This window comes from Ambystoma mexicanum, chromosome 2q, assembly GCF_040938575.1.
Source record: "Ambystoma mexicanum isolate Mex_15411 chromosome 2q, UKY_AmexF1_1, whole genome shotgun sequence".
Taxonomy (NCBI): domain Eukaryota; kingdom Metazoa; phylum Chordata; class Amphibia; order Caudata; family Ambystomatidae; genus Ambystoma; species Ambystoma mexicanum.
Genome location: NC_090924.1, coordinates 331,294,883 through 331,318,986, shown reverse-complemented (window position 1 = coordinate 331,318,986; position 24,104 = coordinate 331,294,883). Strand labels below are relative to the sequence as shown.

Below are 24,104 nucleotides of genomic sequence, written 5' to 3'. Positions count from 1 at the left end.
GGGGAGACCCTTCCTTGTTTTCCGGACACCCTGTTAGGAAAGAATCATGTAATCTGTCTATGCACACCAACTCCTTCTTTGTTGTCTGATATTCGCCAATGGGTCTCTCAGTATCCACAATCATTGGCAGAGTGGGATCCGGTTATACAAGATGGGCTGCCTTTTGTTCATGGTGGCAAACTCTTTCTACCCACAAGCGAGACCCGAAACCAAGCGCTGACCTGGTCCCACGACGCTGCCATCAACGGCCACCCCGGACAACTACGCACTTTGGACCTCCTTAAACGATGGTGCTGGTGGCCCACGATGAAGCGTGACGTGTGTGACTACGTCAATACTTGTGCCGTGTGTGCCCAGGGTAAATCGCGCAGGGGGCGGCCCTTGGGTCTTCTTCATCCTCTCCCCATTCCTCCACGACCTTGGCATACGGTCTCCATGGACTTAATCACTGATCTTCCTCGCACCCAAGGGTTTGACACTATTTGGGTCGTAGTCGACTCGTATACCAAATTTGCACGATTCATACCTTGTAAAGGGATTCCTTCTGCCCCAGTTCTGGCCAAACATTTTTTCAAACATGTATTCTGTCTTTTTGGTTTACCCCATGTGTTGGTCTCTGATCGTGGGTCCCAGTTCACTTCCCGTTTTTGGCGGGCCCTTACCACTCTGTTGGGCATTGATGCCCGGTTCTCCTCTTCGTACCACCCAGAGAGTGATGGGCAGACGGAAAGGGCCAACCAAACGTTGGAGCAGTATCTACGTTGCTTGACGCTGCAATATCAGGATACATGGCTCAATTTACTACAGCTCGCGGAGTTTGCCTACAACAATGCTCTGCACTCTTCTACTGGTCACTCTCCGTTCTTTTCCCTTTACGGTCAACATCCACGTACCCTTCCCATTCCCGATTTTTCCTCTTCCAGCACCCCCGCCGCATCTGCTTGTGCCCGAGACATTGTTTCGGTTCACGCTCAGACTTTGGTCCATTTACATGAGGCTCAAGCTTCCATGAAGGCGGCTGCCGATAAAAAGAGAGCTGTTCCACCCGTTTACAAGGAAGGGGATAGGGTGTGGCTTTCCACTCGTCATCTACATATCCCTGGCTGCCGCAAACTGTTGCCACGTTTTGTGGGTCCTTATAGGGTGGTCAAGGTACTGAACCCGGTGGCGTTGCGTCTGGCGGTGCCATCTGCCTGGCGGATCCACCCGGTTTTCCATGTTTCCCTTCTTAAACCTTGCCCTGGATCCACCCGCTTGGGTTCGCCTCCTGCTCCTGTTTCTGTCTCTTCACCCGATGTTTATGAGGTCCGGGCTATCTTGGGTTCCCGTATCCACAGGGGTGTTCTGCAGTATTTAGTGGACTGGTTGGGTTATGGCCCTGAAGATCGGTCATGGGTTGCTTCCAGGGATGTACATGCTCCCCGTTTGTTGGCCCGTTTTCATCGTGACAATCCTACGAGCCCACGTGGTCGTGGGCCTTTGGGGGGGGGCTCTGTCACGTCCCCTCGACATACCCATCACCCACACCAACGGGGAAGACACAGCAGGCGGGATGTACGAGGGGGCAGTTCCACCTCTTTTCGCCCGTTTCCTTGTTGGCGTCTGCCATGGCGTCTCATTCATGCCCGACGGCACTGTGGTCGTCGATACTGCTCCCGCGTACGGGAGCGATCACGTGATTAGTCACGGGAACTGCTATAGCCAACGCTGACGTCTATGTGTTGTCAACCAATCAGGAATGACGTCCAATCTCACGTGACGCCTTTTTTCGGTCATGTGACCAGTCATGTGATGTTGACTCCTTTTAAAAGGAACCGAGGAGAAACATTCAGTGCTTCACAGCTGTTTCAACCAGAGAGACCTGTTTGGCCTTACTCCTTGTATTTCTTGTTACCTTTTGGATTTTGACCACGGAACGTTATTTGGATTTGTGTGTACTGGATTACCCTTGGATACGACGCATTCTTCTGGAACTTTGGAACTCTTGACCCTCCATCTGAACTTGGATTTTGCTCTGGTTTATTCCTTCTGTTTTGGCGAACTTTTGTGAACCACGAACTTTTGACTATCACGTTCTGGCTTCAGGTGTGAGTCGGAGGAACTACAGTATTCTCCAGCCTGCTGTTGGTCTTCCCTTGTCGTCCATTCAGGTTTCCCACCTGTTCCATCATTCCCCGGGTAAGCTGTGTTGGTTATTCTTGATTGCTTACACTGCCATTATTGATCATAGCAATTCTGACCCTAACCTTTGCCTTACAGCACTCAGGGGTCCTTCCGGTGTCCCCAGTATCCAACAGACGACATCACTCATCACCTGTGGCCTCAAAGATTGCTCGGGCAGTGTATTTTATCTGCTCGAGCGGTACTTGGGGACGGAGGTATTCTATAGCTGCACGACCATCAAGGTGGACATCAGGATCAGATCAGAATAGAAAACAGGGCAGTTGAAACATCTACTAGACGCATTTGAAGTGGGGAACACAACCGGTCAAATTGGGGGGAGGAACTTCAAGATCCCTGTGCTTATAGCTGGGCCTAGTGGCCCAGCATCACACAGTATTATTGAAGTATATATTCCCCCAGAGATTGCCGCCAGGTTCATGCAACTGCTATTCAAGGCAATTTAGGGGAGTTGAATGCTGGAGGATCAACACAAGTTGGTGCCCCTCCTACTATGTCAATTTAACCTGCCATTGCAACCAGTGTTGATTCTGTTGCTACTACAGTAATTGCACGGGTTATCACTCTGACTAAAAGATTTTCAATTTTGGAAGAGAAGGTTATTAATGAAGACTCACAGGGGGGAATACAATCGAGCAGCAAAGTAAGCGTGCATGATACCGTCCTTACGCCTTTCAAAGTGGTATCTGAGTTTATTAAACCCAGTACCTCATGAACGGGGAGTGGTGATTCTGCCCCATTATTGCAGGAGTTTAGCTGCTGCAAGGGTGCCTCTTTTAAGGTAATATTGAATGAAATGTTTGAACTTAGGGGGATTGTGAACTCACTTGCCTCTAAATTGAATAAACTGGGAAACAGTGCCCCACCAGTCCATAATAAACAAGAACAATTACCTCCCGACTTACAACAGTTTTTAGACCATTGTAGAGATAAGCTGGGTGTTGTTTTGGACCAGAAAGCAACCATGCCACTTCCTCCATTGGGGCAGGCTAATCCTGTGCACAACACTGCTGAAAAATGGAAGTTGGTGTGGTGCCCCAAGCTGGTCCAAGGCTATCACCGACTCTATTTCACGATATTCTAGTAACAGACGACCAGTGTATAATCCTCTCTTGGCAAAGTAACCTGCTACTATAACGAACCCTGTTTAAGATAATTAGTGGTTTATTTGCATGCATAACGTGCCTAGATTGTCTGGAGGTGTCTATGAGAACCAGGGGACATTGATCAATAAGTGAATTCATTGGATACGCTATGTAATGGGGTGCACCTCAGCCATTAGAGAAGACATTGTTTACTGTGAACGAGGGAGGATACCTAATGGTGACAACAATTACAATAAAATAACATTGAAGAGTGGGCACTTGGTTGATGGGTTATTAGCTATTGACTATAAAACCTATCCCCCTCATGGATCAAAGATTTAATTGAGGCCACACATTCCAACTCTCAGCCCATGTAAGGACCGAGGAGCGGGCAATTTATAGTAGGCCTAAGGTGCCAAGGTTACCTGAGGAAGGGTTAGATAGTGAGGACTGCCATTTGGACACCCATGGGATTGTCCATTTTACCAATTTGTCAGCGTGTAACATGCTGATGTGGAATATTGTGGGTGTAGAGACCTATGAAATTGTTACAGATTAGTGCTGCTACATTTGGATATTCGTTATAATATTGCTGTAAGAGACCTGGTCCCCACAGCTGGTTGAGTTCCAGGAGTTAAGGACCTTTAGTGTACCAGCCCAGAAGGGACCCAAGGGGAGGCCAAGAGGAGGATTACTAACCTAAATTAATCCGAGTCTGGACTGGGACATTGAAGCCTTTGATGCGGGCTGCCTGGACCTCCAGTATTAAATTGTAAAAATCTAAGTTAATCAGTACCTACTCATTTTTAATGTTTACAACCGACCACATGAGCATTCTGCTACTTTGGTTGTAATGTATAAATGAATTCAACGTTGGGAACAGCACACAAGCGTGGATCTGCATGTCATGGTTGCAAGTGATACCAACCTGCAATTCAAGGACCCAATGTATTAGACGAGGTATGGGAATAACAAGATCGAGCCCGAGAGATCCCTTACAGTTGAACGTTTCGAGGTACAGGACCATTTTGAGAGAGACCACAAGCCATTAATTGTCAGATTCAAATCTTTATGTGAGTTTGATAAATACAAGTCAGTAAATAGAAAATCTTCTGACATTGTGGTGTCAGGCCACACTTGATGAACCGTCAAACAGGAGGAAAAGCAGGACATTTATACAGTGATTTTATTTAACATTGAGAACATTTGTAGTGTATCTAGTTCCGATGAGTACATAGTGGAAGAGTTTGAGGACTTGGTCCATCGTGGTTATCCTCTTCTTATAACGCGCCCGATGGAAGAAGTTAGGAATTTGTTGACCCTGAGAAAGGGGTGGTATGATGATGATTACAGAGCAGCAAAAAGGAATTGATGTCCTGCCCCTCCAGCGGTGCAGGCTTGGACAAATCAAGGCTGTGTACACTTAGAGCCAATTATATGACAGTGAAAAGGAATAAGACAACGGCCTTGAGTTAACAAAGTGGGACAACTTGTTGAACGCAGTAAAAAGTGGGGACCCAACTACGTTCTGGAAACTTGTATCTGGGAGGGAGGTGAACAGTGGTCAAATATTTCACTGAAGTATAGGGCCTGATGCTTCCGCAGATGATATATCTAAAGCACCAACACTGGAGATGACTATAGAAGATACTTTGTTGCTGGGTCCAGAAGATTTTAGTCTTTCATTGTTCGAAATCAGGGAAGCCGTACATGTCCAAGGCCCATAAAGCTCCAGGACCTGATAAAGTTCCCATTGACCTTTACAAAGATGAATCATTTGTGTGGACACCGGTCTAATGGCAATATCTTTTAATGCAGTGATAAGATTAAAAGCAATCCCCACTTCTTGGCACCAGGCAGTGATGGTCCCAATTTTCAAAACAGGTGGCAGGGAGTCCCCAAGTATTAATCACCCGATTTCACTGCTGCATGCGACAGAGAAACATTTTGCAATGGTTATCTTGAGCCACCTCCAACTGGGGGTTGATACTAAAGGCATTATCAACCATCATCAAGATGTGTTTCTGTCAGGGATAAGCACCGTCGACCAGAGCTTCCGCCTCGCCATAATCCTACAGTTAAACAGTCCTAAACAAGTAAACGTCAATGCGGTTTTCGTAGAGCTGAATACCGCTTTTGACAGTGTTTCTCGGGATCTGCTGTGGCAGAACATCATTAAAAGGGATATTCCAGGCCACTTACTGTCTATTATCCAGCAACTTTACACAAACAATAAGGGGGTTTTGCGCTGTGGCCTGGGGGAGGAGTTAACAAAAGAATTTGTTGTCAAAAGAGGGGTGAGACTGGGGTGTGTCCTAGCCCCACTCGTCTTTTGTATCTATGTTAACAAGATCATTGAGGAGTTGTTTACAGATTGTTCTGATCCACCCAACCTTGGTAGTGATAGGGTCCCTGGTTTATATTTTGCAGATGATGCTGGTCTATTAGACACTAGCCCCATGGGACTTAGGCGTACCCTAGACTGCTTTATTTGCAAGTGCAATCAATTAAGTCTGGAGCTAAGTAAGGAAAAAAACTAAGGTCATTCTTTGGGTATCAGATTTTAAGAAAATGGTTTCTGGTCAGCCCAACTTAACAAAGCATGTGTGCCCTGGGAAAAAAAAACAATGGTGGAGTGCTTACACTTGCAGCTAGATATGGAGGAGGAGCACTGACTCCAGCCGTTGAGATTTACAATGTGCAAACCCTACCATCAGCACTTTATGGCACTCATGAAGACACATGACACACTGATGCTTCTTATAGATCAGTGATGGCAAAGGTAATAGAATACCTGGGCTGGGACAGGTCATCTGTTGAGTATGAACAGGAGTATGAACAGGATGACTTGACAGATATTTTTTATAAGGTGTCACCTAAGGACCCAATCCTTCCTTTTCATACCACAGTCAAGAATAGGGTCTTGGAGAATTGCACAAGACCAGATACCACTCATGTAGTCCACAAGGACTTCACAAAGAAATACTGACCTTATCAATGGATCCGGAGTTTCCTCAAAACATCAAAGTTCACAAAGCCTTGTTGTTCAATTAGCCACTTCTGCTTCTAAGGAAGCAGCCTATCCCACGGTTCCTCTGGACAGGGAGGATAAAAGACTTGATGCTATGGGAAAAAACATGTTCTCCGCTGGGAGTATGGCAATGAAGGCAGCCAATGCAACCTGTTCACTAGCAAAGTTCACATACACTTTGTGGGAGGTGATTGCCATGGCATCTAAGCACATCCCAGAGGGTGATGAAAGGAATGCTTTTATGCGCATTATTCAGGACGGAAAAGACGTTATGTGTCAATCCTTACAGTCAGGCCTGGACACTGCGGACTGTATTAGCCACTGTATGGCTGTTGGTACAGTTCTAAGACGATTTGCCTGGCTTCGAAAAGCAGGGTTTGCTTCTGACATGCAATCCAGGCTGTTGTATATGCCGTTTGAAGGCTCTTATTTGTTTGGAACAAAAGCAGGTGAAAGCCTTGAGAAATTGCAGTTGCCTAAGGCAGCAGCAAAATCTTTGAGTTTGGCCATTAGGCAGCCACCACAGAGTCGATCGACTCCGTCTTCTAACCAGGGATGGAGAAACAGTTAATTTTGGTTCTATTCCTCTGTTGGGAGAGCAAGAGGTCAGTTTTGGCAAAGGGGACAGAGAATGCAACCACGAGGAGGCTGAGTTTGTACGGGCAGAGGAGCTGCTGCTTCCCTGCCTTTCCGCACTGACCGGTGCCCCAAAACCGCTTTGAAGACTTAAAGCATTTATTTGTGGTGGGAGGCAGGTTAAGCCAGCATCCAAATGAAAGGCAAAGCATTACAACAGATGCTTGGGCTCTGCAAACTGTTGCCCATTACTACTGCCACCCGTTTCTGAAAAAAACTCCAAATTGTCCCTCACGAGGCCAGTCCTTGAAAGTACCAGATCCGCTCCTCCTACAGGAAGTTCAGACACTGTTGGAGAAGGGTGCAATCGAACAGGTACCTGTAGCGGAAAGAAATCAAGGCTGGTACTCTCCTTATTTTCTGATCCTGTAACAGGACACAGGGTTGCAACTCATCTTGGACTTGAGATGCTTGAACAAGTTCCTCAGGAAGGACAAGTAAAGATGGTCACTCTTTCGCAGATCGTCCAGGCCCTTCAGCTCCAGGATTGGATGGTGTCATTGGATCTTCAGGATGCTTATTTTCTTGTGCCAATTCATCTCAAGCACATAAAACACCTGAGATTCGCCGTTGGCAGTTCTCACTATCAGTTTCGGGTACTGCCTTTTGGGCTAACCTCTGCCCTGAGGGTCTTCACCAAGCTTATGGTGGTGGTGGCAGCACATCTACGGAGGGGGGAGGCAGTCATATCTACCCCAACCTGGACAATTGGCTGATCAGAGCCCAATCACACAAGCAGGCTCTTGAACATCTGGACTGCACCTGCCGCTCTCTTGATAAACTGGGCTTCTCTCTCAACCACAAGAAGTCCCATATGACACCTTCCCAGAAGCTGCTGCAATTCATTGGAGCAGACCTGGACTCGGGAAAAGCTTTGCCACCTGAGGAAAGGGCTATCCATATATCGCAGATGGTAAAAAAATGTCAGAGTGTCCCAAATCTTCTGGCCTTCAATTTTCTGAGGTTGCTTAGTCTCATGGCATCCTGCATTTTTCTGGTGCCAGAGGCCTCCTGATAATGAGGTCCCTTCAGTGAGCTCTCGGGACTCAGTGGTCCAGTTCTCTGGGAGGATGACGGATCTTGTATGGATCCTGAGCAGGGTTGCGCAGGATCTCCTGTGGTGGGCCGTCAAGGAGAATGTGTTAAATGGATAACCCTTTTGGCAGCCATGGCCAGAGATTACAGAGGTTACAGACGCCTCCCTCTAAGGCGTGGGAGGGGTGTCACACCAACGGTTTGCTGATCAGCAGACACTGGTCTCTGTCGGAGTCTAAACTGCATATCAACCTTTTAGAGCTGAGGGCAATCAGACTAGCGCTGATGGCCTTTCTGCCCTCTGTACGGGGAAAAAGTGTCCTGATAATGACGGAAAACACAGTGGCCATGCATTACCTCAACAAGAGAGGGGGTTTAGGATCACTACCAGTCTGCAGATAGGTGATGCAGCTCTAGTTTTGGGAACTGCAAGAGGGAATCTCTGTCGGCGGTTCATCTGGACGGAGAGGAAAACATAGCAGCGGGCTGTCTGAGCAGGGAGAGCACTGTCTCCCACGAGTGGGAGCCAGCTCAGGAAGTCCTTCAAGAGATCTTCACGCTTTCAGGAACCCCTCAAGTGGATCTGTTTGTTTCCAGTATTATCAGGAAGTGCAACCTGTTCTGCTCCAGGGAAAGTCCCCCAGAGAGGGGCTCTAGGGGACGCGTTCGTAGTGTACTGGGAATTTTCACTTCTGTACGCGTTTCCACGATCCCCTTCATGCCTCATGTTCTCAGGAGTTTGAGGAAGTTTTGGAAATCCATGATCCCGATTGCCGCAGACTGGGCCAGGAGGACGTGCTACCTGGAACCTCTAGAAATGTCCATCTGCCCTCCAATTTTTCTTCCCCAAAGTGATGATCTCCTCTCGCAAGAGGGAGGTTGCATTCTTCATCCAGACATCAGGATCCTCAACCTCCACGCATGGTTTCTAAGAGCTTGAGGTACAAAAATTGGGACCTTCCAGAAGACTTCATGGAGGTGTTGCTTTCGGCCAGAAGGCCAGCAACTAAATCTCTATACCGCTGCTGCTGGAACAAATTGTGCAGCTTTTGCAGAGATAAAGGAATGGACCTGTTTTCTTGTGACACACCTTCGGTTTTGTCTTTTCTACACATCAGGGACTACAGGTTGATACAGCCAAGGGCTATCTGGCTGCGCTGTCAATTTTCAAGCGCTCTCCAGAACAAGGTTCCTACTTCAACGTTTCAATTGTCATCCAGTTTTTAAAAGGGTTGACCAATATCTTCCATTCATTGTTCCGGTCTGGGATCTCAACCTGGTTTTATGCTTCCTGATGGGTTCTTCTTTTGAACCATTACATTTTTGTCCACTAAGGATGTTTTATTTGAAAACAGTATTCTTGACGGCCATTAACTCTGCTTGCAGAGTGAGCGAGCTTCAGGCCTTATCTTCTAAACCACCATTCACAGTTTTCCATAAAGACAAGGTCGTTTTGAGGATTTGCCCTTCTTTTCTACCAAAAATAGTGTCAGAATTTCATTTGATGCAAAAAATAGTTTTAGCAGCTTTCTACCCTCCTCCTCATCCATCTAAGGAGTAGGAGAGGTTATACAGACTTGACCCTAGAAGAGCCTTGAGCTTTTATATTAACAGGGTTTTCAAGATAAGACTGGACAACCAACTTTTTGTTGGTTACATGGGCCACAGAATGGGACAAGCGGTTACTAAGCAAACGCTGTCTTGGTGGATTATACTGTGTATATCTGAATGTTACAACTTAGCGGGGAAAGAGGTTCCCGAAGTTGTAAGGGCCCACTCAACTAGAGGTGTAGCCACTTCTTCACCCCTCTAGAGAGGGGTACTTCTGCAGGACACCTGCACTGCTGCCACATGTTCTTCAGTGCATACATTTACAAAGCATTACTGTTTAGATTCCCTTTCGGGCCGGTAATCCAGATTTGGAAAGGCTGTTTTACACAGCGTAAATCAAAATTGAACTCTTCTTTCCCACCTCCTGCAAAGCACTGCTATGGGAGAATATCAAAGATGAGGAATATGTCGAAGGACACAATCCATTCGAAGAACAAATGACTTACTCCTGGTAATGTTCTTTCAACTGGATTTCCCTCCCACGTATTCCTCATCGGCCCTCCAGCTATGCCCTGTGTCAAGAATGAGTTTGTGATGTACACCTTCCTCTCTGTTAACGCTCAAGTATTTCTCATCTTCAAGACTGCTGTGCTGGTGAGAGGAAACCCACAAACTGAGGCAATGGGCACGGTGCGTGCCTTATATGATATGATATGATATGGCATTTGTAACGTGCCTATGCACAAGTGTTTTAAGGCGCGACGAGGCAAGGAAGGGGGGACAGAGGGAGGACAGAGACAACGATCTTACTAGGCCAAATGACATTGAGATCGCACAAGTGCAGGGTAAGGGGGAGGGGGAAAAGTGCCAAGGGAAAGGGTAGGGGGCAGTGCTGTAGATGGAATCAAAACAGTAACAAGAAATGCGGCCAGCAGGCGGCAGGTGTAAGGTTAAGTGGAGACAGCAGGTGTCCAAAAGTGCCGGTAGGCGGACTGTAGGGTTACAGATACAAACCCAAGTGCAAGGTTTGCCGGGAGGCAGTGCGGGTGTGCAACTGGGCAGGCAGGGACTTGGGCCCGAAATCAGAGGGTAGCCAGGTGACCAGTGCAGTATCATACAGGAAATCAGCAGGGGAGAGGAAGAGAGCAGGCAGGAGCAAAGAAGAAGGTCTTGAGGTGCTTCCGGAACCGGAGATGGTTCTCCTCAAGTTTCAGAGAGGCAGGGTGGCAGTTCCAGAGGGGGGCCCCATCTGAAGAAAGAGATCTACCACCCACTCATTGCTTGGAGAAGCGACTGACCCTGAGGGAGTTAGAGTTGGAGGAGCAAAGAGCTCGAGTAGGAAGGTATTTACAAAGAGAGAGTTGGAGGTATTGAGGATGCAGGCCCCAGAAGGCGTTGTGGACAATGCAGAGAGTCTTCAACTTAATCCTTGCAGCCACTGGGAGCCGATGCAGAGATTTCAGTGCTGGAGAGATACGATCCCTGGGCTTGAGGACAAGGACAATTCTCGCAGTCCTGTTCTGGATGAGTTGCAGAGGGCGAAGAGTAGAAGCAGGCAGATTTAGAAAGATGCTGTTACAGTAGTGCAGCTTAGAGAGAACCAGAGTTCTAGAGACAGTGAGCTTCTGGGGGAAGGAGAGGAAAGGAAGACTACCTCTGAGGAGGTGTAGTTGGTAGTTTGACTTCTTAGAGATATCAGAGATGTGAGTAGAAAAGGAGAGTGTTGCGTCAAAGATGACACCAAGGTTCATTTCCTCACAGGTGGGAGCAGGAAGAGGGCCAAGGGAGGCTGGCCAGAGGGTGACAGGAAAGGAGGATGCCGGTGTGCCAATGAGGAGAATCTCTGTCTTACTGGCATTACCATAGAGATCATCAGCAGCACACCACGCCGGGATAGCAGACATAAAGTCAAAGATGAGAGAAGGAAAAGAGGTGGCATAGGGGAACCTGAAAACTTGCTGAGTGTCATCCGCTTAGCACTGAAAGTTGGAGCAGAGAGCGGCAATGCGGTGGGCGAGAGGTGCCAGGTATTGGTTTAACAGCCAGGGACAGAGGTTAGACCCTGGGGAACACCGCAGGTAGAGAGTGAGATAGAAGAAAGAAAGGACCCAAGTTTGACTTGGGAGGGTCGATCAGAGTGGAATGAGGTCAGCCAGGCCAGAGCCTGATCAGTGATACCCAGGTTTTCACGGAGACGATTGAGCATGATGGCATGGTTGACCGTGTCAAAGGCAGAAGAGAGATCGAGTAAGATGAGGACAGAGAGAAGATTAGAATCAAGGTTAGAGGGCAGGTCTTCACGGGTGTTCAGGAGAGCTGTTTCCGTGCTTCTGGCTGTTCTGAAACCAGACTGATGATCATGGAGGCAACCAACAGATGGAGTATGAAGAGTAAGCTGGGAGGTGGCCAGCTTTTCCAGGAGTTTGCCCAGGAAAGGAGTGAAGGAGATCGAGCGATAGTTAGTCGGGCAGGAGGGGTCGGCTGAGGTTTTCTTGAGAAGAGGGTGCAAAAGAGAGTGCTTTAGGGGGGAAGGGAGGCTCCAGTGGTGAAGGAATGGTTGCAGAGGTCAGCCAGGGCGGGAGCGAGGGTATCAATGTGGTCCTTGATGGTTTTGGAAGAACAGGGAAGAACCTGTTTTGATGAGAATCTCATAGATCAGACTTGCCTAGAAACCTTGTCAGGGGAGAGCAGAGGAAAGGAAGAGGAATATCCCAGTGTCGACATCATACTCGAGGAGGACGGAGGTCCTCGAAGGACACAAGATCCTCAACGATGATGCACGTCGCCCTCTGCCGAGAAAAGTTTCCAAGCTGGAAACAGGATATGGGAGATTATCAAAGTTGAGGAATACGTGGGAAGAACATCCAGTCGAAAGAACATTACCAGGGGTAAGTAATTTGTTCTTCTTTTATTATGAAAAAAAGGCTCCACTCTGGTCTCCATGTGGGGCCATCTAATCAGAATGGAGGAAAGGGGAATATGCACTAGGAGTACAGTAGTTAATGTGATATATAACTTTTACATTTAGACTTTTCTCTATAAAGGATGACCATGCTTATTTTGTATTCTCTCCGCCCGCCCAGTAGGCCTATAATATCTAAGGAAATTCCATTAGCTTAATAAAGGTTGCATTGTTGCAAGAATTAACTTGCAATTACCCCACATTTGTAATTATTGGATACAAAGATGCACAGCTCAAAGAACCCACTGAGGTTGCGATACTTCAGTGGTGATAGAACAGTGGCCTTAACCTGTATCCTCCACTGTGGGTAACTTAGATGATGGAAATTATTTTCCTGTTTCCTTCAGAACGTTACTTGTACAGTGAGGAGGAGCCCTTTATCACTGCATATCTTCATCAATCTGCGAACCCCAATGAGTACAACTGCTCCGATAAGAAGAAGATTGGCACTGGCGATCTTCTGGGAACCGACCACAAGCTCTACACCTTCTTTGTCTTTCCAGGGTAAGGATTGTATGTGTTCTTTACATTGCTCATGTAACGGTTTGCCATGTTTGCTGCATTTAGTCACATTCTTCATCTCAGCACGGTGTGTTTTCTACCCATTTTGGTTGTACAGTGAGCATGGCACCAGTTTTTCATTTCAATATTTCAACTTCTACTTGGATTGTGAGAGTTATTCACACACTATGGGCCTCATTCCGAGTTGGGCGGTAAGGGTTTACGGGCACCGGTAAGGATGCCGGTGCCGGTAAACCCTTACCGCCCAATTCCGCCGGCCCGTAATTAGCACCTTCCCCATTCCCAATTGAGCAGGGGCACAAATGGGAATGGTGAATGGTCTACAGAATGGAGTGTTACCAGGTCCTCCAAGGTCGGAATGATCCGGTAAATCCCCATTCTGTCAGACCGGACCCGGGTTTGGAGGCAGCCATGGCGCTAGTAGCGCCATGGCTGCCTCCAAACTCGTAATGACCCCTATATCTCTCTGTGGTCTATACATCGAACATCTTTCCAGGGAGAGATTTATACATGTTTTATTTCTTCAGGGTGGTAATTTCCCAATTGTTCATTTTAGTTGGGGAAAGGATTACAAATGTGGGTAGTTTCTCCACCAACTGAGGGTTCTTCATGGTATGTGTCTCTGCATGGTAAGAATAATTAATTTGCAATACTGTGAGATGGCTGTGAATGGCCACAGATTACCAGAATGCCTATCAGAAGAAAACGTCCCTGATTGGGTTGTTTGACTGCAGGCAATTGGCCCTGCTTGCCTTATCAGCTAGTTTTCATAGATAACATAATTTACAAGATACAAGTAATCTAGAACACTGTGGCACGCATTGCCTTGTCAATAAGTCCATGTGACCATCTGTTGAATAACTTGAGAATTTATTAAAGCATCTATCCATGTTAATGTGTTTTACCAAATGAATGTATGTTTCTAGAACAGATACATTGAAGAACTGAAAGTATATCAAGATTAAGATTTCATATAGACGGAAAGACATTGAGAGTGTTTTAGTCTGCCCACGCCCTCAGCTGGATCTCTCCCACACTTTGTCTAAAGCATTGTTTATCTTCTCCAATTGGACATTTGCTTCCGTTTTCCTGGGTTTACTCTCAAGAGTACAGGTTTCAGAATCACAAATGCCATCAGGGACGTCATTTCACTGTAATGCCGGGGGTAGCGGATGTGACATCACATGACCCTTGACCCCTGATGACATCACGGGCAGTGATGTCATTTGACCCCACCCCAAAGTCATATCGCGGGAAGCGATAGCACACGAACTTTCACCCGTTGACAAAACAGGAAGTGGCATCACATACCATTGTACACTTCGGAAAATATGGTTACGATATCACTATAATGTGATGTACATTTCATACAAGAATGGATCGCCATATGTATCGTTAAGATCAGTGTGTATAGGCCCATATTACCAAATTACTGTGAATGCAAGCAGATGTCTGACCAAATTATAATGATGTGTTATTATATAGCACTTACGCTTAAGCGCTTTACATAGAAGAAATATACACCCAATATCACCCAACCGGATGAAAGGCTGAGTTTAGGCTTTTAAGAAGAGACTAAATCAGTGACTCACCCCTGAAGTGTGCCTGAAATAAACCTTTAATGAGTCTAGCAATTATTGTATAGAATTCCAGAAATACACATTATTTGGTATTTCTATTCTTTCTTATTTAGGGTCAGTGCTGAAAGTGTTAGACTTGTGGCACTCCTGTTCTTATTTTTCTTCTTTTTTTAAGGGGCCTGAACAAGGAAGCCAGCCACTCCAGAAGTGAAGAGCCATATGGTGCTGGTCACAGCCAGGAGCGTGCACTGTATCGCATTGCAAAAAAACCTAACTTTTTAAAACATTTTTTTAGAGGTCGCAAGGGAGACCACAGAGGTCGCAAGGGAGACCTCAGAGGTCGCACTTGCGACCTCTGGCGACCCCTAAATGACGTCCCTGAATGCCATCCCACATTACATGGAGAGAACTGCTTCCTCTCGCTATTCATGAGTAAATTACCATGTATTCTCTCATCTCAAGAGACTTAAAGGGTCTGATGGAAACTTGCCCAGGGACGTGACCGTCTGCTGAGTCATATAAAAGATCTTCATTGCAGCTCTGCTTCATGCCCACTTGGATCCTGTTAAATAGTGGGTCCTTATACCCTAGAAACTTATCTTTAATGAGGTCAAGTAGCAGAATGAGGACTCCACCAGGAGACACAGAGAAAATGTGAGAGTCGCTACTTGATGGCCAAGAGAGGAAAGATTAGGGGGCCATTGACCCAGAACTACTAAGGTGGTATCCGCAGCCTCTGTTGCAGCTTGAGGCCTCTCCTTCTCTCTACGTACAATGCTGCATCAGGTTTGAGGTAGCAGCCTTCTATGAGTCTCCTGGAGTTAGAGTGCTTTGCGCATGTCACAGCTGTGGGCTCTGTGATGCCTGGAGAGTTACCCACTCTACTTTGTGCTCCGTGGTCCCTGCGACAGAGAGCTGGACGTGCAGGGCAGATGGCAAATGAGAAACTGGGCAGCAGAAAGTGGGACAGGTCGGTGGCAGGCAGAGAGTGAGTTGGGCAAGCTATGCAGTACAGATTGCAACTCGAGGCAATAGGTTATCTGTGGCACACTGAGTTTAGGCCCCCACTCCTAGATGTGGTATGTTGGAGAAGCGGGTAAAACATACTGTGACTCAGCATTATAAAGGACCCAGCACAGTTCACCCATCGCTGTTGGGGAGTGAATGGACTCACATGACTCATAGCTCACAAGTACTTACGCCTACTGAGGAAGCGCTACATGACGGATCTAAATCTGTGCTGGAGGTTAAGGGGAGTGAAGTGAAATGGTAATTTGTGGCTTTGTAGATATTAGTGAAACACTGGGAGCCTTGATAGTCCTGACCACCCTCCCCATCTAATTTGTGTGCCTGCCCTCTTAATGTGGGGAAAGTCCTACTGAGGTCCATTGCAGTGTATAGATATTTAAGTGCTTCCAGCTCTTATGTGATTGTGCATAATTATGGAGGACTGCCCATTGATTCTTTAAAGTTGCATGTGAACAAGAAAGATCTTTATCCAAGCAACAAGGCCTCTCACACTATTAGTGGGGACCCTATAAGTCTCCCCAAAGTTGGCTAGCTGATGCACCTGACCAACCTGAGAATCTTCAGTACTTAGATGTTTTCAAACACTTCAGATGCCATGCACTTCTTCGACTTTGGCAGAAGTGTCTCAGCCCCTGAGAAACACCCTGATCGGCACACATTTTCTGTACTGTCTATTTTCCTATTAGTGTTACTGGGGGTAGGTTGGTCCAGTGATGCAAATAAGCAATAATGAGAGCCACATCTGAGCAGCCACCACTCGACCTTCCACCAGTGCTGACACAAGAATCATTTCATCAGTCTTGAAACACTAGACCAGAACATTGGGGAAATTGGAGTAGACATTCTGCTAGTTATACACGGCGAGCAGAAAATCACAGAGCAAGTAGAGAGCATAGTAATATCCATGTAAACATAAATAAATACCTTCTCTATTTAAGCACTCAGTGGTTTTTCAGTGTAGAGTACAAGACTCAGAGCATGGTCCTGCCATTGAAAGATCACAATGGTGCAGCTGCCAGAGGGTAGGGAAGGGTGTGATGCTGCTAACCTTTTTGAAAAATGTCCTCTGAATGAGATGGGCTCCTCAAACCTTCACCATTTTTTATAATGGAACACGCACATAGGGCATTGGTGTGTCCATTAGAGCTCTGCTCTTTCCTGCATCCCAGTGGATCTGGGAGCTATTTAGCTCCTGCGTGTAGCCTAGAGGATCCTGGTTAGCTTGATACCAACAGCTACCAGGAACTACTTTTGTCTCCCCAGGCAACTTAATGACGAAAAAAACACACCTGCATGAATTTAACTCTCTGCATTTGGGACAATCTATAAATAAACACTAGGAGACATCTAAATAACATTTAAATCATGAGTCATAAATAATGGACAGAATGATAACTTTGCATCTAATATAAAATGTAGATTTGCCAAACCCTACGTACTAGCTCCTGTTTCCACTGTGGTAACCCCTGGTCACTGATTAATGTTAGATACCCAGGATCTGCCTTTAGCTCCTGCTTGTCGAATCTTAATTTCGATCCCTGCACTGTGTTTGCGGATTACACCCAGGCTTTCCAGAAAACCAGCAACTCATTCTATGTGGTGAAAACAATGCTTTAACATCATGACATCAGATATATGTTACCATACCAGCTAAGCTCAAGGACATCCACAACACCCACACTCACTTTTTCTAAACGCTCTACAACACTCAGGTCCCTAGATCACATCCATGTTAAAGCAAACTTGGGCAGAAAAAATAACAGACCTGAATCAAGTACATGAGCATATTGGCTACAATAATACAAGAGGTGCTGTAACTTGGCATGTTGGCCTCTATCGAGGGTGGTGGTTTTACTGAATGGGGGAACTGCTTCTAAAATCACTGCTATTCCCACCAGATACGTACCTTCTATAGGATGCTTTGTTTTTATTATTACACACATAGCTTTGACAAATGCTATGTGCAACTGCTCCTCAAAATGTTGACAATGTATAGGAGTACTGAATAAGTAAATACACGTAAACAAGACTCTCCCTTACATAGAACAAAGTGTTGCTCGCACCATATGCCTCGAAGTTACTCTTAGCTGTTATGAAGTATTAACTTGGTGCCTATCCTTGTGTCCCCCCTTCGTTTGTATTGAGAAATGCATTTTGTGGCCACATGTCTATCACTTTGGGTTTATTACCTATGTCTTCTGCTCAAAGTATTAGTCATGTACACTGACTATGTATTGGTGAAACTTATCTTGTTTAATAAAGGGAAATATACACAAATATAGATTTAGCTTGCCTGATTGATGGACCCTTTTCAGGGCAAATAGTGACATGACTTACTAGGGGTAAAAGTTGCCCTCTTCTCCATTGAGTATTACCTCTCACTTTCATCTATGTCTTATATGAACTGCAGCACATGCTCAAAGCTTTCTTTGTTGAGATTTGTCTGTGCTGTCTATTACCCGCTGATTGTTTCTCTAGCTGCTGTTGTTTCAGGAACACTGTGGCTTTTCCCTATGATTTGTTTCCCCCTGCACAGTGTGACAAATCTAGTCAATTCGTCCCGTCTCCCCAGAGGGGAACCTCACCCTGTGAGTCTAGGGAGGTGAGCCCGCTCTGAAAGACTCTCCCCAGGGATATGGGCAAGTGGGACCTCACCGGGAGTGACAATCCTCTGTGGGACAAGGACTCCCAGTCCGATAAGGACCTCCCATACCGTAAGACATCGTCTGCATTCTTGGGACTTGGACAACCTAAGTTTAGTCCTGTGAGATCCCTCCCATCTTGTTGGCATCAGGCAATACTGGATAATGGCAATAATGGCAATACTGGATAATGGCAATAATGGCAATACTTGTGAATAGGCACGTTATAAATGCCATATCATATCATATCATATCTGAGCACCAAAGACGAGGAAGGACACACCTTTCCTGTTTGTGATGACCTAGATAAACAGGAAATTATCTGTGAATGGAGAAAAGGAAATTCCTATGCAGGGATGTGTGTGTGTGTGTGTGTGTGTGAGCCCTATGTAGAGTCATCCTGAGAGGGAGGAGCCCCGCTATCCTGCGGAACCCACTGGAGCGTCGAGAGCAAGGCCAACGCTAGATGGATGCTGGAAGGCTGACGTTTTCTCTGACAGTGAAGTCCAGGTCAGGGGAATAGACAGAGAGGTACCCATTTTCTTTGGTGGCATGACCACGGACATGCCGTGGTGTGCCCGGAGCCCAGTAACCAACGGCGAGACCCACTTGCTAGGAGAATCCCGATCCCCGAGGTCTATGCCCAAAGGGACTTCGCTGCGGAGATGAGCAACAGGGAGACAAACGCTCTGTTAGGCAGAAACCTGTGCAGTTCCCTTAGGGACCACTGCAAAACGTTTAAGACCACAGGAGTAAGCAGTAAACCCAATTGGTAGCAGTCTGCACCACCTAGATTTACCTGGTAGCTGTGGCTGAGCAGTCAGACTTCTCTCAAGAAGAGTTAGGCAGTATATAGAGTATACACAATAGGGCTAAAAATACAGTAGAACAAGCAAACACTGACCAGAGCTTTGGTATAAAAGTATATAATTATTTATTTAAAACACACTTATGAAAATACACTGGCACTAATATATCAAACAAGTTCAAACACAGTCACTATAAGTATATACACCTCCGTAGTTAATTATTCGACAAGTCTAGGTTAAGACACCACTTATTTAGCAAAACAGAGGTGAGCGTGTAACCGTAGATGGCACTCCAATAATTCGTTTAAAAAGGGAGAGAAAAGGAAGAGTAGGAAAATAAGACAGTACCAACACTTTTAAGAAACCACAGCAAGTCAAGAAAGGCGTGGTCTACTGTAGAGCAAAAAGTTCATAGGCCAGGCCCACTCTTGGAGAGAGCAAGGCGGAATGTGCCCAAGATCACACAGTGGAAATGCACTCAAAGTCTTTGTAGAAAAGTCAAAAAGAGGTTGGATCAGTTCAGAAAGGCAAAGATAGTAGGTCTAAGGTCAACCCAGTTAGAAAGTCAAGGATTTACGGGACACCTTGGACAATCTGTTGCAAGGGAGACCAGGCAGGACACAGTACCTGAAATGATGAGAAAGCTCCAGCGGTGGCAGTTGTTCCTGGCAGCGGGTGCAAGTCGTGGCTTCAACCAGAGGAAGAGATGATCTCGAAGAGGAAGCAAGCTGGAGGTCGTTGCATTGCCAGGGAAGAAACCAGCCGCGGAGTTCCCAATTAAAAGGTACAACCCTTTTATTCGCGGTAGTGGTGAAGCGTGGCTATCCGGCCGCCGGGGTGCTTGGCACGGGCGATTCGACCACGAGACGTCCAGGAAGGCGAAAAAGGCAAACTGGTTGGTCCCACGAGCTCAAAGGGAAGAAGACTCTCCTGGAAGAAGATCTCCTCTGTCGTCGGGGAAGTGGTGAGTTCGTACAGCAGGGCTCCACCGGTGGTGTCGTTGTTGTAGATGGCTGAGCTTCTCCCCTCTTCGGATTCTTTAGGTCCTGTGGTGACTTCTGAAGTTCCAGTCCCCAAAACCCTGCTTTTATGCAGAAAAACCCCCATTCATCAGCCTAGCTGTCACTCAAACATGCTAAGTGGTGAGCCGGGCCGCTCACCACTGGGCCATTCACACAAGAGTGCGACTTGAGTTGCCAAGGCAACTCAGTCCAGGGTGCCTAATCCTCCTCCCACACATCCTGTAGACCCCAGACAGAGTGGCACCATTTGGAGGGCTTCTGTGGAGAAGCCCGCCAAAAAGTGGAACAAAGGGCTCGACTTGGGTTAGAGTTTCAGAGGCGAACACAAACGCCATTTTAAAACCGAGTCCTGGCAAAAAGACCCAACCGGGGAATAAATATTAAATAAATAACCCGGCGGTATCTTTAACATTGCACCAAAAAGTGGTGCGTTTAAAATCAATGGGAAAATCCCATAGGAAATATTCCAGTGGAATATTTCGTGTGGTATCCACTGCCACCAGCCAGAAACTCCACAAGGGGGGACTGGACAGTCAGTGTCCCCTTGGAAAACAGACCCAGGGGCAATCGAATTGCCCCTACCAGCACTTCCACATAATGATGGTTTGTACTGGTTCTGTTCACAATTTGAGACTAGTAAAGCCAATTGTGACTTTACATGCCCTGGGAGACAGTAGTCAGTCCCAGGGTATGGAGTCTACGTTTAGGGGTCACTATGACACCCCTGTGTTACTGCACTGAGGGTGCTGTGTAACACGCATACGAAAAACACATGAAGCCCTATGGAGTAAAAGACCCCATAGCCCATAAAACACATTTACAGTTAAAGGACATACTCAACTCATGCCTAAGAGTGGGAGAAAAAGAGTCTCACTCTTAGCAGGAGAAAGAAATAAACCCCAGAAATCCAGCAAAGCTGCTGGGGGACTCACTAGGTTTGGGAAATTAGCCTTAACAGAGAATTCTCCCTAAAACTCGCCCCCCCCCCAGCCTAAGGGACAGGAGGATTTAATCCACTCCTGGATGAACCTCATACCTCTAGTCGATGACATACATACTAGAGAGTCCATCAGCATTTTGATGGTGACACCCTGACCTGTGCTCAATGTGAAATCAAACCCTTGCAGGCAGATTGACCATCTCAATAGTTTTGGATTTTCTCCCTTCATTTGCATCAACCATCTCAAGGGTTGGTGGTCAGTCTGAATGACAAAAGTAGAACCATACAAGTATGGCCTAAACTTCTTCAGAGCCCACACAATGGCAAAACATTCTCTTTCAATTGTTGCCCACCTTGTCTCAGGATCCTTCAACTTTCTACTGATGAAGCAAATGGGGTGCTCCCTACCTTTCACATCCAGTTGGCTAAGGACTGCACCTATACCTACATTTGAAGCATCTGTCTGTACAATGAAAGTTTGGTGGTAGTCAGGAGCTCTCAGCAGTGGAGCTTGGCAAAGCGCTTTCTTCAGGTTTCAAAGGCCTGATTGCACTCCTCATTCCATCTGACCTTCTTAGGGAATTTTGGAGAGGAGATTACATTCAGTGGATAAGCTATGGTCCCATAGTTCTCAATGAAATTCCTGTAGTACCCAGTGAGGCCTAAGAAGGCTCTCACCTGGGTTTGAGTAGTAGGTGTTGTCCAATTTTGCACAGCTGCAATCTTACTGAGCAAAGGCCTTGTTTCTCCTACCTCATGCCCAAGGTAGACAACTTTACTCTGTCCAATCTGGCATTTGCTTGCCTTTATGGTCAGGTTGGCCTTCTCAAGAGCCTGCAAAACATGTTTTTTTTTTAAAATTATTTTTATTGGTTTGTTACAAACCTTTAAAAAAAAAGTAAGGAAAAAGAAAAAGAGAAGGCGAAAGAAAGAAAAACAAGAGGAGCATTAGAAGATTCGTTCTTAATAGGTCCATGAGAGGAGCTCCAATCTTAGAGTAGAGCATAAATAGACAGTAAGATTAAAAAAAAAGAAATTAGGATGAAAGAGATATAAATCCACGACATAAGTCTTCGCAGCCCATGCCAGGTCTTCGATTGCTGTTGATTCAGGCTGAGATTAGGACAGCTTTACTGTCTTTTTCGTATTTTTCCAGTTTTTCGTTCATTTTTTCCAAAAAAAAGTTAGTTCGAACGTTATGCTACGTTCCGAGTCTTGATGCATCAAGGCCCACCAATCCTCAATAGACATGGTTGGTCGTGTCATAATATGTCGTCTGAAATGAATAGATCGCTCCTGTCGCAGTTGAGGGCAAAACAATGTGAGATGCTTTAAGGTTTCGAATTCTTCCCCACATAAGCGACAGGACAGCATTGGATCGCCATTAGTTTGGCGAATTGCTAGCATTTCCCTTGTTGGAAATTGATTTAAACGAAATTTCATGTACAGAAGTCTACGTGTGGTGTCTGGAAATTTTAGCAAGTAAGATTGAGTAGCATTCAGTTTTCTTGCTTCTGCTGGGCAAGTTTTCATGATTCTGTGAGCTCCTCGAATGTCAACTGTGTCGATCCAATCTTGTTGCCATAATAAGGATTTTACTTTGCCAGGATTCACATGAAGTAGCTCTCTGTTAGTACTTAGATCACTTAAGATATTGTCGCAACGTTTTAACCATTGGGTCAGAATGCAATTTATCGGACCTGGATCTGCTTTGGTCAGAATCTGATATAGGGGTACAGTTGGGACAATGGTTATTTTTCTGAATTCAGTCAGGGTAGACCATGTTATCATTGCATTGATTGATAGCAGGTTTAGCTCGTATCTTATACAGGCTGTTGGAACGCCTGTTGGGAGGCGCAGGACTTTGGACCAGAAATAATGTTCGAGTGATGGCCATAGGGCGTCTGGACAGCCTAGGGCACAGTTGGCTCCATATGTTATTGCTGGAATGAATTTCATTTTGTAGAAGTCCATAACTGGTTTTAACGAGTGTTTACCAAATTTCTTGTTTAGTAGGCTGGCTTGTGCAGTTAGTTGTTTGCATTTATCCTTTATTTTCACTACCCATGGTGAATCGTTAATGCTGGAGCTCATGCACATACCAAGATACATGGTCTGATCAACACTTATTAATGACTCATTCCCAATTCTCCATTTGAACTTTTTCGTGCCCTCTCTGTTTTTGTGTTTTTGTAGATCTTGCAGAGTTAGTATTACTGATTTTTTGGAGTTCACTGTTAGACCATTTTGCATGACATATTGATCGAGTATGAACAGTTTCCGTTGCAGGCCTATTGGGGTTAGGTCCAGAAGGACTAGGTCGTCCGCATATAGGAGCCAATTTACCTCGTTTCCATTTATTTTTGGGGCGAAGGCGTTGTTGTTTTCAAAAGCGATCCCCAAGTCCGAAATGAACAGGTTAAAAATCATGGCGGCAAGTGGACAAACCTGTTTAACACCTCGGTAGGTTTTTATTGGGTCAGAAAGAAGGCCTTGTTGGTTCAATCTCACTCTTATCACTGTATCAGTGTGAAGAGCTTTAATCGCCAGAAGTAAACTAAGGGGGCAGTTCCAGGTCGCCATTTTCTTCCACAGTAATTCCCGATCAATACTGTCGAATGCCTGGGATAGGTCCACAAAAGCGAGATAGATTTTCTTATTTGCTCTTATTGCGTCCATTTTTAGGATGTTAAGCATTAACAGGTTTAAGCCACAGCCGACACCTCGGACAAATCCAGTTTGTCGAGGGTCCGTGTGTTTTGTAGATTCAATCCATTTGTTCAGTTGATTTTGTAGCTGAGTAGCAAAGATTTTTCCGAGGACATCTAGTAAGGCTATAGGCCTGTAATTTTTGGGATCTGCTCTGTTCCCACTCTTAAAGATGGGGACTATGTTTGCAGATTTCCAGCTAGATGGTAAGGAGGCTTCTTCTGCAATTTTTGTGAAGAGTAGCATAAGGAACTTGGACCAACCCTCTGGATTTTGTTTTATTAGATGGTTGGAAAGGCCATCCGGACCCGGTGCTCTTGAGGAGGATGCTCGTAGTATAGCCTGTGTTATACTCTCCTTGTTGAACTTT

At 45.9% G+C, this 24,104-nt stretch overlaps 1 protein-coding gene across 1 annotated transcript in view; it reads left to right on the top strand.

The window, feature by feature from the left end:
• PKD1 (polycystin 1, transient receptor potential channel interacting) overlaps positions 1-24,104 on the top strand; it is a 1,742,473-nt gene that overhangs the window by 968,666 nt on the left and 749,703 nt on the right. The window contains exon 24 of the mRNA XM_069647332.1: positions 12,829-12,985. Within this exon, the coding sequence (XP_069503433.1) occupies positions 12,829-12,985 (157 nt within the window). The remainder of the gene's footprint in view (positions 1-12,828; positions 12,986-24,104) is intronic.